We start from the raw sequence: 16189 nt of genomic DNA on the forward strand, positions 1-16189 counted from the left end.
ATATATATATATATGTATATGTATATGTATATATATACACACATATGTATATATATATATATACACACATATGTGTGTGTGTGTGTGTGTGTGTACGTATATTATAAATTTCCAATGGTTTGCTTTTTTTAAACTTACAAACTACAAAAATTCCAGTACCTATATTTTCTACGCTATAATTACATTGACTAATGTATGCCCATTAACCCTTATCCTCGAGTGGCCTCCGGGCCTTGATAAGTGGTGATTCCTGTGTAAAAAAAAAGATCTCTAAATGTAAGAAAGCCTTCTACTGTAATAGTTTCTTGCCCAGAACTGCTAGACTCTGGAATTCTTTTCCGGGTTCCTGCTTCCCCAACTGTACTAACATTCAAAGTTCAAGTATAATGTAAACAAACATCTTGCTTCTCAACTTATGTCCCTGATAGTAACCACTACATTAAAGTGGCATTAGGCATTTTTTGAGGTGAATATTTAATATAAAAAACCCTCTAGGCATGCCATATGATGTTTTGAAGGTATTTGTGCCACCAGGAGAGCTGTTAGAAAAATCCTTTCAGCAGTGAATAGAAACCCCAGAGAAGGATGGAACTTGCTAGTCATTACTTTGAATTGGAAACTTTGTAGTTTGTTCCTATTTACTTGCCTCTCCACGAGGGCAGAGTTAGACACAAGGTGGGAATAATCCAGTTCCTCAAAAGGGGCACCCTGGATAGAAACAAAAATAAAAATCGTCTGTCATGAAGGATTTCTCTCCACTTACCGAGGACAGAAAAGGTGAAGTTTAACATCAGAACAGATACTACACTGTGATCTTGGCCTGAAGGCCAAGATTGTTTAGAATTAATTTTTTTTTTTTTTGTGATACTGGCACCGTTATTTTTTTTTTAGAACTAAGTCATATACTACGTAATAAAAGAGGCAGGAGATCCATGTACCAACTGTTTCACATGAGGATAATTTAAAAATGAAATAACAGCAAGATATAGCGAAAGTAGCGATGACTTACCAAATTCTCGTCAGTTGCTAAGGCCCCATTCTCCAAGAGTGCAAGGAGAACATTTTTATGCCCACCGGAAGCTGTTAAGTGGAGTGGCGTATTTCCAGTTTTCTGAAATTTAAAATACGTATAAATTAATCGCCATTATATTTTCACCTTTTAAATCCAATCTAGGCAAAGAACCATTTTATTTAATCGCAATGCAGGCACATTTAGCACTTTATCCCGAAACCTGAATTGCTTAAAAATATTTAATAAATGATAAAAAAAAATTTATTAGAATTCTTGGAATGTGATATATTTTTCTTTTTTTCTTCGTCTATCTATATAATAAAGTTAAGTTGGTCTATTTCACGACTTTTGTCAGCGTTATTTTACTTACACAAAATTCATATTTTAATCTGAATAGCCATTTCTCTTTTACATTGGTCCACTTCTTATCTTACTAGCGGCAAATGTTAATTAAGATGGATACCATTTTTTTTTTATAAGTAGCAAATGTTAATCAAAACTGATTCCATTTTTCTTAGCAGCTTAGATATACGTTGATACACAAACACGAAAGAATTCAATATCGCATCTATTTTTCTGACGCACGTACATGACAGGGGTTGCTTTCTTAGAGTCTCACACCGTCAATATCTGCAACAGAAAGATGAAACTTTCAGGTCATAAATGCATTTTCAATCACCCTGAAATTTTTCTCTTTCCCTTTCTCTTCCCCTCTCTCTTTCTCTCTCTCCCTCTCTCTTTCCCTCTCTCTCTCTCTCTCTCTCTCTCTCTATATATATATATATATATATATATATATATATATACATATATTATGTCTATATATAATTTATTATCATATTCTAAATAGAGCACACAGTGTTATCTAAATCGTTTACATCTTTATATAAATCAAATGTGATTAATCTCAAATTGTGATAATACGTATGTGTATCCGTGTAAGAATAACCGAGGAATCTTGCGTCATGAGTTCCCTATATGTAAACAATCATTTAAAATGTACACGTGACGTCATAACAAAGGTTTGAGGGGAATCATGGACTTAATAATGATACAATATTAAATAGCAATTCAACTAGCAGCCTGTGGTAGGGAGACAATCAAACAAATAATTTAACGAGAAATTTAATGCAGAATAAAAGAAATTCCTATAGAGCTACTGATGGGGGTGCCAATGGATATCGTGACGCCCTTACAATTTCCAGTGCATAACATGTATCGTAACGTGGTCAAACTTGAAGAAGAATGGAGATACTTGAGCAAATGAAAACCGATGGATATGACATGTGCTGTCTATCAAAGTCAGTTATGTTTTTTTTATAACATCAGTCATTACCATCACTGGTTACAGTTTGAAACGTGTTTCACGCCGCTTTCACACCAGAACTAAATAGGTGTTAAGCAATACTCGATAAAAAATAAGTGAATACATACATACATACATACATACATACATGATGATGATTGCAACGTCTTGTCAGACGAGTGCCACTTCCTCAGACATTTAAAATCCATGAGCCCAAATGCCTGAGGGAGTATCTATACAAAGATGATGTTACAGAGTATTAGCTTTGTACGACAGCTAAGTCTCTCTCTCGGTTCAAAATGTTGAGATCCAGCAACAAGCAAGAGCAAGATAGCCAGCAACAAATTAAACTGCAGACCAGCTTAATGCGGGTACTGGTCTCCCGCTTTATGGTTTTTTAAATCAGAGATTTGCTTCTCCTAGAAAGGTTGCCTTCACCACGGCTTACGGGAGCCCTCTCCACCCCAATACACACACACACACACACACACACACACACACACACACACACACACACACACACACACACACACACACACACACACACAAATATACACGGTGCTAGTTGGCCGTTGACCCAGAAAAAGAGTTCATTCGCCCTTTGGAAGGTCTTGTTTTTAATCCTCCAGGGAGACTAGCCGCCCTCCTCACCAAACAAGTCTGGTGGGGGAACCAGTTTAGTCGCCGGTGACCCGACCATGAGGCAGGTAGTACTGGGTTACATGGTACCAGTAGCATATGACATGACCTGACACAATATATACATACATACATATATATATATATATGTATATATATATGTGTGTGTGTGTATATATGTATGTATATATGCGTATGTATGTATATGTGTGTATATAGTCTTACTTTATATATACATACATATACATATATATGTATGTATATGTGTGTATAAAGTCTTACATAATACATACTTATATATATATGTATGTATATGTGTGCATATAGTCTTACATAATATATATATATATATATATATATACATACGTATATATGTGTGTGTGTATATATATAGTCTAGGAAGTATTTCAACCTTTAAAACGATAAAAAACAAAAACAAAATCTATTTAATTTTTATTTTTCATCATTTAATAATATATATATATATATATACATATATATATATATATATACATATATAATTCTATTTTTTTTAATTAAAATGGGAATAATCATTATTAGATACGATTTTTTTAAGATGCATTAAATTTGTATGTATATATATATATATATATATATATATATATATTTTAGAGTTCTTTAAATAACTCTAATTTATGTGAAAGTTCTTTTTGTCTACATAAAGCTGGTTTGCGCATCAGCACACTGACGGCCTCCAAGATGTTGAGGTGCTGTTTGTTCCGGGCTTTATGTAAAATGCGGAAACATTCATCAGAATATGCTTGGCCACAAGTTTTATTTTCGTACAAATGAACACCAATTGACGATTCGAGAATTGGTGGTCGTCCGGATGTATTCCGTAAAGGCCCGGATGTATTCCTTAAAGACCCGGATGATATAAAAAGCTTGCGTAAATACCCAGGAACGTGTTGTGCCACTCTGACCCCTAAACGTTGAAAAGTTCGACCCACGTAGTCAGCATCGCACCGACATCTAAACTCATATATTATTAAACTATTATGTAGCGTGGGAAGTACATCTTTTTTAAACGCTGGGAAGGCAGTTTTGGTACACAGCACTACTCGGGGTTGCACCGCGTAAAAACAGTGGGAAACAACCGAAGTGATCTTGCTAACAAAACCCCTACTAATTGAACCTATGTAGGGGAGCTTTAAATAAACCGGACATTTAGCCGGACCGAAAAGAGGCTTCGTGTTAAAACTAGTAAGTTTTTGGCGAATATGCTTAGAAATTATACCACCAGGGAAACCATTTTTAATAAGCATGTCCGTTATTTTCTTAAGTTCCTCCTCAAGTTTACTTGGCGAGCATATCATGAGTGCACGGTGGACCAAGGTCTTAATTAAACTTATTTTACTGTTCATAGGGGCAAAGGAATCCCAACTAATATACAACCCTGTGAAGGTAGGTTTCCTGTATATAGTTGTATTCCCTATCCTTTCTACAAGGACGTCTAAAAAGGGTAAAGAGTAATTCTGCTCTTCCTCCATAGTAAACTTAAGTGCCGGGTGGAGACTGTTTAATTTCAGAAAAAAATCACTTACTTCATGGCGGCACTTGAAAATGACAAAAGTGTCATCTACATACCGCCAATAACGAACAGGTCTAGAAACCTGAGTAAACAGTAAGGATTCCTGAAAGCCTAGGAAAATATTGGCCAGGATAGGACCCAAAGGACTACCCATGGCCACACCATCTACCTGTTGATACATTACGTCATTAAAGCTAAAACAGACCGACTTGGTAGCTAGTTCCATGAATTCAAGGAAAATATTCTCCGGAAAATCCGGAGGGGTTAATGTGCTACGATAGAGCATATCCGAACAAATTTGAATAGTTTCATCAAGGGGTATATTAGTGAAAAGATTAGTAACGTCGAAAGAACATAGGAAAGTTGTTTCTGAATTAAAATCAAGTTCACGCATAGTGGCAGCGAAACGAAAAGAATCCGCAATGCAGTTACCCGAGAATTCCTTTAGTACAGGCTCAAGAATCTCGGACAACCATTTTGCCAGTTCATGCTGGGGTGAACCGATCATGGAAAGAATGAGTCTTAAAGGGACCTCGTTCTTGTGGATCTTTGGTAGCCCGTACATTCTGGGTCGTTGTGAACCCACGGGCCGGATTCTATCATAAGTATCTTTACTAATAAATCTCCTCCTATTTATTTGAAGAAACCGTTTCTGGAGTTTTACTTCAGTGTTCGAAGTGCTATCAACAGATGTGTCGCCAAGCCTTTTAAATTTGGATTTATCATTTAAAATATCCAACATTTTTCCGATATAATCATTCGTATTAAGGATAACGACACCCGCACCATTATCCGGCTTAGTGATGTAAATATCCTTATTAGTTTTAAGGAGTTTGGCGGCTTGATAGTGGATTTTAGTCCATACAAATTCACGAACATTGATAGAGGAGTTCGTGAACTTGTGCGCCAGTTCAGCTAACCTAGCCTTCATATACAAAAATTCATCGTTCGAACGAGACTCATGATGTTTGAGCTGTGAGTTTAATATTTCGAATTCAGCAAAGGTACTTTCCCTACCAATCATTGGGGGGGGGGGGGAATGCCGACATCCAACCCTCTGGCTAGTGCAACTTTTTCATTATGGGAAAGAGTGACACCTGAGAAGTTGAACACATGACGGTCTACTGTAATCCCTTCACCGTGCCTGGTGCGAATAAGTGCGGACAAACATCTCTGGTTGTTCGAACGAGCTTTGTTGCTGCGAAAATTATCAGTAGTTGATAAAAATTTCGAAAACCGTAGTCTATCAAAAAAGGTAAGGTTGGACCACGCAACCGACCATACACGACGATATTTAGCAACAGTGAAAACAAGGATGCGTTCAAAGTACAAACATTCATCCTTGATAAATGCGCGTTCCAAGTTGAGAATATTTCTGGCTTTGATTTTGGCAATACGGCCAGAAATATATCCTGGGGCGACATAATTATCCAAACAGGATTTAAGAAATTCTATCTTGGTTCGAAGTGATATGATCTTACCCCTAATTCGAATGATGTCATTTAATTCATCTCTGACGGATTTTGAGTACCTACTCCTAAAATATTTAAACAAATGTTTCGTGGTACATAATTTTAATATTGCTTTGAAAAGTATGAATGGAGTCATTATGGGTGAAAAAAAAAAAAAGAAAAAAAAAGAGAAACGGTAAATTGTATAGAGACAGATCGACTAAAAAGAATTATAGGTAAAAAAAAACATCGAATAAAAAAGGATCCATACGAAATTTCGTGTAAAAAAAAAAAAAAAAAAAAAAAATTAAGGGATCTAGAGGTTAACCTTTCGACCGACCCTTTTCAATAGATCTCGTCGGTAAGTTGCATTAAATTAACGAATGAGAATGGAAAAAGGGGAGGAGATGAAGTCGAGAAAAAAATATATATATAATTAAGAAAATCCGTTGTCTACAAGTAAGTATAGACAAAACAGAAACACCAGCGTACATGCAGACTTTTTATTTATTTTTATTTTTTTTTTTAGAGTTCTTTAAATAACTCTAATTTATGTGAAAGTTCTTTTTGTCTACATAAAGCTGGTTTGCGCATCAGCACACTGACAGCCTCCAAGATGTTGAGGTGTTGTTTGTTCCGGGCTTTATGTAAAATGCGGAAACATTATATCATATAAAATAAAATACGCATCAAGTTCGCTTGAAAGCCAAATCACAACGTAATATTAGGAAAATAAACAAATATTTTACTTGTTTGAAATTTATCACAAATATATTTCAAAGGTATCCTCCATCTACAGTGTGTTGTTTCTTTTTTTTCTCTTCTTCTTCCTTGCCATGTTGTAAATTTACAATTTGTGGAATTGCTTTTATCTTACTATATGTTCTTTTACCATATCTAGTATCTAGCTGAACATTTCCTTTCTCTATATGCTTTTTATCAATCTTACTCCCTAGTTATCTAGCTATCATATTTATGCTGCGTTTTTAAGCTATATACATTTAAGAAATCTATTGATATCAGTACTTTAATGTCTCCATTTATGGGTTTACCATCACCCTCTTAACTGTTACTAGAATTGTTTTATCTAACTTTATATGTTTGGTATTTCTCATTATTTGTTTTATTTTGTTAATATTTCAAGAGTAGGTTTCCCTATAATTTAAATTTGATTTATTTTTTCTATATAAGTTATAACCGAGGAATCTTGCGTCATGCGTTCCCTATATGTAAACAATCACTTAAAATGTACACGTGACGTCATAACAAAGGTTTCAGGCGAATCATGGACTTAATAATGATACAATATTAAATAGCAATTCAACTATAATAGGCTATGGGCCCAAAGGTCAAAATCCCTCTAGATTTTTGATTCTGTGACCTCGGTTGGGGGTGGAAGAAAAAATGGTGTCAAATGAATGCCAATAGACTCCTGAACATCATATTTTTTTCACAAGCACAAATGTTGCGCATTAATGAAAACGGCGGCCATATTTAAAGATGGCCGACAATCATCAAATAGAACATTATGACTTGCTTAAACCTTAGTAGCACACAAACCGATAACAATACAGACATCTAGTTTAGCACATTTTATTCCCAATTTATTTCTTCATCATTTAATACATAAATATTGGACTTAATATATTTACTATGCTTCAAAATAGGGAATATTTTTCTAAAAAAGCTGTTTTCAAACATCTTATTTGAAACAACTTCAATCTTTTCTGTGGATAACTAAAGAAATAGATTTACATTTTGATATTTCTCATGTAGAGACACCTATAGTCTACCAATATTATTAGTCATACAAATCTATTGCTATATTTTGTACGTAACAAGGTCGTTTAAACCTGAGGTAGAGCTGCGATTTTGTGTCATTTTTTATACAAATCAACTTGGTAAAATATACAATGTTTGTCAATTTTCATTAAAAAGTATTTTTTTGAATCTATGAATAATAACACAGATTTAAAGGACAAAAAGGCATTTTTAATGAAAGTTAAACAAACAACATGTTAGTAAATAAGATCATATATGCTTTTATTTAAAACTGATCACTGCTTATGCCACTTCATCATCATCGTCGTCGTCATCACCATCATCAGTGTCATCATCATCATGTCCAATGTTTTTACTAATTTTATAACAAGAATCTCTTGCACACTTGCACATATCTGTGCATGGGACCCTGTTTTTTTGGAGACATGTACAAATGTTAACGTCTTTACAATGACTTTTTTTACATTTGGCAGAGCAGTTAATTAAATCCATTAAACTGTCTGGAGCAGGAAGAAGATTCATCCAATGGATTACTAAATCTCCATTTTCTATCTTCCATCCATGACAATCAGGGGATGGTATATCAGGATTTGCATGGAGGCTCCTTTTATAGACACCTGAAAAAAGAAAGAAATTAACATTAATATTGAATAATTTTCATCCTTTCTAATAAGCAAATAACAATGAAACTCCATATATTTAATTTTTACATATAATTGGAAATTAAATATTTATAAAACGTACCTGCTTGATAGTTAGCTCGCTTGATGTGTTCACTCAGGGCATCTTGATTTGGAGGCATTGTGATTTCCAATTTTCTTTGGAATCTAAACATGTTGTATCTGGCTTCATTAACACTTGTGACATTTTGTTGGCCATACAACCTGCAAACAAACATTTCCAATGATTTTGCTGTGTCTGGTTTCACATAAAATTCATTACCAAGATCACTGAATGCGTAACAAAACTCATTCTCTCTCAGTAATAAACTAAGTGCTTTCTTTTTGCCCTTTCCGTAAAATGAACTGACACTATCACATCCTGTAAAACAATGTAGACCAATCAAGGCTTGACTGACAGACTCTCCAATGTTGTCTTTTATCATCTTGATGTCTATTGTTCGCAAATTTGTTCCTCTTCCTGTGTGGAAGTATAAATGTGCGGGAATAAGATTTTGTAAAGAAACTCCAATTACAAACACATCGGTATCAGGACTCATAATGATTACATCCGTACTAGTGTTGGCTGCAAAAGAAGCATGCAAATAAATCCGTGTATCAGCTTCTTCTTGTGAGCTACAAAGTTTTGTCTCTTCTAACCGGATGACAATATCACTTGCCTCTTTTCCAGGTGAGAAGGAATGACATTTCTTGTTATGCGCCAAGAATACCTTCACTCCTCTAAGCTCTGATGTTGAAACATTAGACCATGTTTCATCCAAGAATTCTATTAAGGACTTTTTATTCTCTCCATTTGAAAGAAATTTCTTCCATTGCTGAGGAAGGAGCTGACCATGGATTCTTATCTGAGAGCTAGTAGCAGCTCTTTTATCCCTCTCGATATTTTTTATAGAGATCTGCTGGTATGTATCAGTAACAAAATGAATTTCTTTAGAATGATTCGATTTTGCCCTGTTCACTAAACTTTTCAAAATAACAAGAGCAAGATTAAGAAATGTCTTCTCTCCTTGTAATTTGTTCAAATTTAATTGGTGTATCAGCGACATACCATCCACTATATATATGCCACCTACTATAGGGTTCTCAACAATAGGATTGTTAGCATGGCTTTCTAAAGCATGAAGTAAGTTTGCTTTATTAGTTTTAACCAACGATCCATGTGAATTTGCAAGGGACAATGGTAATGGACCTAAGGAATATGACAGTAATTCTTGAAGATTAATGTTCCGGATTCTACCAATCACAACCAATCTTGCTAGGAGATTTCTATCTGCTTCCAAAGTGATATCCTTTCCGTGGACATGATGATTTGATTTTTTAGACATACTGGAGAATGTTTTTAAATTCATTCTTTTCATCGGGGCAAAAAAATCAACTTCTCCCGTTTGTAGACGCTGCCCACAGAAATTTTCAAATTCTGATTCGCCCCTTGCCTTAGCAAATTGCAGATCATTTTGAACATCTTGTGTCGCAACTAATCCTGATGCAATATGGATCAACTCAGCTGGTTCATACTCAAATGGATTAAACATACTGTTTACTGTGTCTATTATCTTTCCAATAGCAAGCTTATCATGTTTCATCCGACTGTGTAAAAGATCTGATCGTGTTCCACTTCGTTCTCCTTTGCCAGCCATAGTTTCACATTCATGGGTAATAGACCCTCTCGCATGATGGGACCATATCCACCTGTTGACGGCTCTCTTGTTTGTGCTGAAGCCTGTCATACCACCTTTTGTTTTTGAATCACGATTAGCAGTTTGTTCGATGGTTTGGTCACAAGGAATTTTAGCAAAGGCATTTGAGCTTCTTTGAACAGCAAAATCTCCTCCAATGCATTGTGTATATATCACTGGATGAGTATTAGCGAGATTAGACATCTCCAACCAGTAAACTGGAAGGTATCTGCTATAATTTACATGGTCATATGCAAACACCCAAGGTAACATCTGTCTAACACTTGCCAAGTGAAGTTCCCAGTTTGACTCTCGAATACCTCTAAGGAAAAGTAAAAGAATTTCTACAATGTCAATATAAGAACTCCAGAATGCAAAAGTTTGCTTTTTGTTGCCAACCTGTATAAATTCTTCATAGGATGATAGAAAACTTTGAAAATGTTCTCCTTTCAGAATTTCTTCATACTGAGGTCCTGGGAATGATTGTGACAAGGATGTCATTAAATGCTTCACTTTTTCTGCCTTTTCTTCAGGAATGCTGTTTAAATAGGTTGTCAAACGCATATGCTGCATTGCTTCGGCCACTAATTTATGGGCTCTAACTGCTCTGTTATAGTGTCTACCTGTGAAAACTCCATTTATTGAGCCTACAGCAACAACTTCTGATTCTATTAGAATATCTTGAAGCCCGGCATCACGAAAACGCTTTCCCAAACACCCAAGAAAGGACATTGCTGTATGAAAAGCACCAAGTCGAATCACCAATCTCTTCATGAAATATGGATTTCTCCATCTAATTAATTGTGCCTTTGAATAGATTGCTTGATCCATTACAATAACAAAAGACTCTAACTTGAGTTGATCTGCAATGTCAATGCTTTTTTTTAGAATTGTAAGGACTGTATCCATTTCTGTGGGGCTAACATCAATTACGGGTAAATAACCTATGGTAGATTTTGATGCAATCTCCCTTTTGCACAGGAGTTGGTTAAACCCAGTCCAAGATGGTAATATAATTTCACTGCCGAATTTTGTGATATAGTACGCTATATCAAGTTTTAGAGAATTTTGCAGAAATACACGATCTGAATGAAGTGAAACATGTTCAGCAAATGGTAGTGGGCCATCTTTTCTTCCACCGGTGTATGTAGCCAAATTTACTTCTGGTGGTTCCAATGTTCTTTTCCGTGTTCTTTTGAGTCCTTCTACTGCAATCTTAGATGCACACGGTTCGACTAACATATTTTGTATTATTATCCCAGTTGTGTTGTGTGTTGTTCCATGTCCAGATAAAGTTTCCTCACCAAAATCATTATTGTCCCAGACCAAAGTTGTTGGAATACCTGCCTGGATGGTGGATGGAATAGAATTTTCTCCACGATTGATTTCAAGTTCAGCTAGTGCTGTATCATGATTTAAAACCACCGAATGAGAAACACAATGTCCCAAACCATTCAATAAACCAATCACTTGGGCAGATCCAGACAGATGGCGTACAGCCATACCAAGTGATAAATGTTTTGGCATTAATGTACGTCCGTTAGAAGACAAAAATATAATGTCTTGTGAAATAGACAAAATCTTTCTATAGACGGATGCAGATATGTCCATTATTTTTTCTGTGCACAAATCTTCAGATGCCCCAACTATCCATGCAAGAAAGTTAAATAAAATATGGGGCACCATCTTTTCAGCCTCCTGCAAATTTAATGTTTCTGCTGTTGGCGGCCATAACGAAGGAGGTTTTACTTGTTGAATAATATTTCTCAGATCCATAGCTGTTATGTACAAGTTAGAAAGAGGATTTGGATCTGAGCGTACATGACTTGTTTGTTGGTTTGTGTCATTTTCTGACGACTCTGTTTCACTTGGATTTGTGGTATGTGTTTCCTCATGGAGTACTGTTTTTTCCTCTACAAGAGAAGACACTGTAATGTCATTTACATACACGATGTCACCTTGTGATCTCATTTTAGGAGTGATGAAGCATAATTGAGGAAATTTTTTCATTAATCTTCGTTTTAAATATCCTGTTTTATATAAATGCGCATCAACTCCATGTGTTTCTTTAATCTGTTTGACAAACAAATCTTTCAATTTTTTAAGTCTCATGATTTCCTTGTTTTCGATAATCCTTGTTTGGACTAATTTCGCAAAGACCTCAAATGCTTTAGCATATGAAGTTTGCTCAGAGTGTTCGGTTTTGGTTGGTTTGGTTAAATATCGAGTGAAGTCACGGTAACATGAGTTATGATATTTCACTTCGATTGCTACACAATCTTTATTCCTTATTTGCATGAGGAGTGATTCATTTTCATTTTCTTCTGCTGCTCGTTTTAAATTAGCAGCTTCTATTGTCGAACATCTGACAAGTTTTTCCCTGTTTCTTTTGCCAGATCCTTTGCACACTATAGTTTTTACTTTTTGGCATAGTATGCAAACATCTGGTAAAATATGCTCTGATCTAGCTGGCAAAGATGGTTGATCAAAATTGGAACGAAGAACCCGTCTTTTTTTAGCTGGTGGATCATCATTTTCGGCAGTAGTCGCATCAATGTTTTCTTGAGATGGGGACCCTGTAAAAATAAATATATTTAGGAGTTTAATATGCATTTGAAATAACAAAGTATATGGAAAAGTTCAAATTAAAAATATCCAATCATTATTTCATAAATCCAAAACATTTCATTAAAAATTTAAGATTTTTTTTGTATAGTGCTGATAAAACTTCTGTGAAAAAATTGTATGTTATTAATTTACATTCTACAATTAAATCGTCTGGTGACTCATTATTAATCGGACCAAGGGATGTTTACAAAATCATGCAATATATTTATCATTGGAATTGGTAGGTAAATTCAATATGCAATGCACTTTATTTTACTAGTGAGTTACCACTTATCAAGGCTAAAAGCCACACGAGGATAAAGGTTAATGGAATAGATTGTCAAGTGACTGATTGTGGAAGTGCTAGAATCAAGAAATGGTACCATAGACAGTTGTATCTATATTTAGAATCATAAAAGAAATGAAACATTTCCAGATTAAAACCAATAGCTAAAATTATTGAAATTATGAAAACTGTTAAATAGTAACAGCATTTGGCTAAGAGCAAAGTGTACCCTTTATTCTGATAATACAGGTTATCTTTTGTTTCAGATTTGTGAAGGAGAAATCTTTCTAAACTGAGGCAATTGTAATTTTTGTTCCAATCAGAATACATTTTTGGTGAACTAAATTTTACCCACAATAAAGCCCTGTTTTGTATCTATGTTCTCGTGGGGGAGGCAAGTAAATAGAAATAAACTCTAGTTTTTTTTTTTTGTTTTCTTTACAAGTGAAATTTTCTAAAACAGATGCCAACTTTTATGTACATATTCAATTGTTTGAAAATATATTAATGTAGATTAACACCCTCATTTAAATCGCTCCCTCCCCCGAGAAGAAAAAAGATTGTACAACTTAGAAGTTTACAAAAAAAAAAAAAAAAAAAAAAAAATTAAAAATCAATTAAATTGAATAAATATATTTTAGAATTTAGAGGTGTTGACCTTTTTTCTAGTGAAGATAAATTCTGTGCGTTTTTTTATTGGGAGAGGAGGGGGTAAATTACAATCTTGGCACTCAGACTTAGGGTTAATGGTAAAAAAAAATTAACAATAGTCTCCAGGAAATGGAGGATGATTTTCCATTAAATTTATATACGAAATGTTACTCTAAATCCATTTTTTCCTACCATAAAATTTTTCATGCTGTTCAGTTCACACGTACTTGCCTAAGTGAATAGAGGGAGTATAAGAAAAATTGTCTCTTTCCAAATACGTATCAATAAAAATAAAAATTATTAAAAGCTTAAACTTACCTTCGAAAACGTTATCAGTATTCTTTTCTAGTTTTTTCTGAATTCTTTCAATTTTCTGATAATCCGTGAAACGTGCATAACAAGTTTGGTGAAACCCAACACGAGGTGGTATTTCAGTTGAATCACAGCTTAAGTCAAAGTTTTTCGCAATTTCTGCTTGTGGTCCATGTAAACCTTTCCATTTTTTAACATATTCTAAAAAGCGCGTCCATGTCTTCACTGAAAAAGATCTAACATTCAATGTTTTAGTTGGAAATATGCACATAACGCACTCTTTTTTGTCTTTGTTTACAAACATTTCTTCTTCACTGGAGGCAGCCATATTGAATTTTTAACTCGCACTACGATGATTGTGATTGGTAGATTGTAAGGAGTAAATAAAAAAGTATTCTGAATGGCTACTTTTTTGTACGAAGGCAACTTAACAGTTAGCATTTTTTTGTGCATTAAAATTAAAATTATTTATTAATGCACCATAATCTTGCTTGTGAAATTTTTTTCCATGTTTCTTATGATTTTATACATATTATATCCAAAAATCATGCCCACCCCTTTTACATCTCATTAAAATTAAGAATTTTCACTCTGGGCCGACGGCCTATAAGTTATAATCTAATCTCCTTTTTTATCCTAATACTTTATGCATATTTATTTACTTATTCGTTTATATATCTTTTATTTTTGTTATATAACGGATATATCCCTTGCTTGGTGAAAAAGTAAATTAATGTTTTATCTACATGTATCTTTTTTATTTCATTTTCTTGTCTCTTTTTGCTAAATTTTATGTCTTTTTATGAAAATTAAAAAAAAAATTTCATCTGCTTTTTTCTGTATTCCACCGTCACATTTATCCAATCAGTGTCTTGAGAATCGGATCTCCTATTCCTTTCATGTCGATGCCATTTTGCCAGGAACCTTGGGAACTTTTTCTTTTTATTTTCGTTTCATTATACATTCTGTTAGGTCATCGTCTCCTCCACCGTCCCCAGTTGATTTCGAGGCGTAACAACACGCCCACACGCAAACAACTTTCCTTTATATGTAGAGATTTAGAGGCAACTTACCCTGTTTCTTGCCGCTGTTACGATACTCTTGTTGAATCGCATGAGTTCTTTGATAACGGCTACGCTCCCTTTGGTTGCCGCAATATGAGCACAAGTCATGCCATTCTGAAAAGGTACGCATTAAAATCAAGTTATAAAAAAGGGTCAATTTGAAAATAACTAGTAGATATATCAATATACTAAAGCTGAGCGAATAGTCGGTTATTTCCGTAAGATTTTTTCTATTTACTTTAACGACAAAAATACAGAAAAAATAAAGTATGTTCGAAGGCTATATCAATGTGATTCGTGGGAAACACCGTGAACACGGGTTAGTATATAAAAGAATTACATCATTAGAAGGATTTTTCCATAATTTTCAATTATATTACGTTTATCTACCAACAAGTACAAGATGGAAGGTGTTGATGTCCCTAATTTTTTAGAGTAGTGTCTCTTCCAGGGATAAATAAATAAATACAGATAAGAAAGACAAAGGAAAGCCTCGCCGAACAGTTGTATAAGTTTCTTTTTCTTTTCTCCCCCGAAGAAGAGATACTACTCTCGAAAATTAGGAACATCAGCACATCTTATATGACATAATATGTTGGTAAATAAACGTAATATAAGTAAATAATATTGAAAATAACTCCTAATATTTTCATTATTCTTTAATATGCTAACTTGTGTTTAAACAGTTGCATTCAATTTAGCTTAAATTTTCGGTTTTTTCAAAAATGACAAGTACGGACTTTCTTTTTGGCGCCACTATATATATATATATATATATATATATATATATATATATATATATATATATATATATATATATATATATAAATGCTTAGAGCTTCAGAATTTAAATAAAGTTTTAAATATAATGGGCGGAAGTCTCTCGAGAGCTCTTTCAGCTATCATCTCATCAGGGGAAAATCGATAGCGTAAAAATAATATTATGTCGAAAGTAAAGAGTTCTATGGGGAACTATTGAATGTACCAAAAATTACGGGGACACTAAAATAAAGTTTATTAACGTTTAAAAAACGATTAAAATATTGGCACAACGAGGGGGAAAAACGGGAGAAAAGATTCACAGTTCCCCAAAGAGAAACAATGCGTTAGATGTTTTTTTTCTGCCGGCACAAAGAAGGTTTCCGCACCGCAATAGAGACAGACTCCAAAA

The 16189-nt window shown here is 34.3% G+C and overlaps 2 protein-coding genes across 2 annotated transcripts in view; both read right to left on the reverse strand.

Moving 5' to 3' along the window:
• The window catches only part of LOC145262188 (uncharacterized), a 160362-nt gene that overhangs the window by 38152 nt on the left and 106021 nt on the right, over nucleotides 1-16189 (reverse strand). The window contains exons 19-20 of the mRNA XM_080119808.1: nucleotides 15028-15132; nucleotides 1010-1111 (exon numbers count right to left, since the gene is read on the reverse strand). Coding sequence (XP_079975934.1) covers nucleotides 1010-1111; nucleotides 15028-15132 — 207 coding nt within the window. The remainder of the gene's footprint in view (nucleotides 1-1009; nucleotides 1112-15027; nucleotides 15133-16189) is intronic.
• LOC145258143 (uncharacterized) lies at nucleotides 7842-10934 on the reverse strand. The gene is made up of 2 exons (XM_080115932.1): nucleotides 8487-10934; nucleotides 7842-8359 (listed from the first exon to the last, which is right to left on the reverse strand). Exons 1-2 carry the CDS (start codon nucleotides 10927-10929, stop codon nucleotides 8025-8027), a joined length of 2778 nt encoding a protein of 925 aa, XP_079972058.1. The 5' UTR covers nucleotides 10930-10934; the 3' UTR covers nucleotides 7842-8024.

This window comes from Euprymna scolopes, chromosome 3 (assembly GCF_053919585.1).
Source record: "Euprymna scolopes isolate OS-2025 chromosome 3, ASM5391958v1, whole genome shotgun sequence".
NCBI lineage: Eukaryota > Metazoa > Mollusca > Cephalopoda > Sepiida > Sepiolidae > Euprymna > Euprymna scolopes.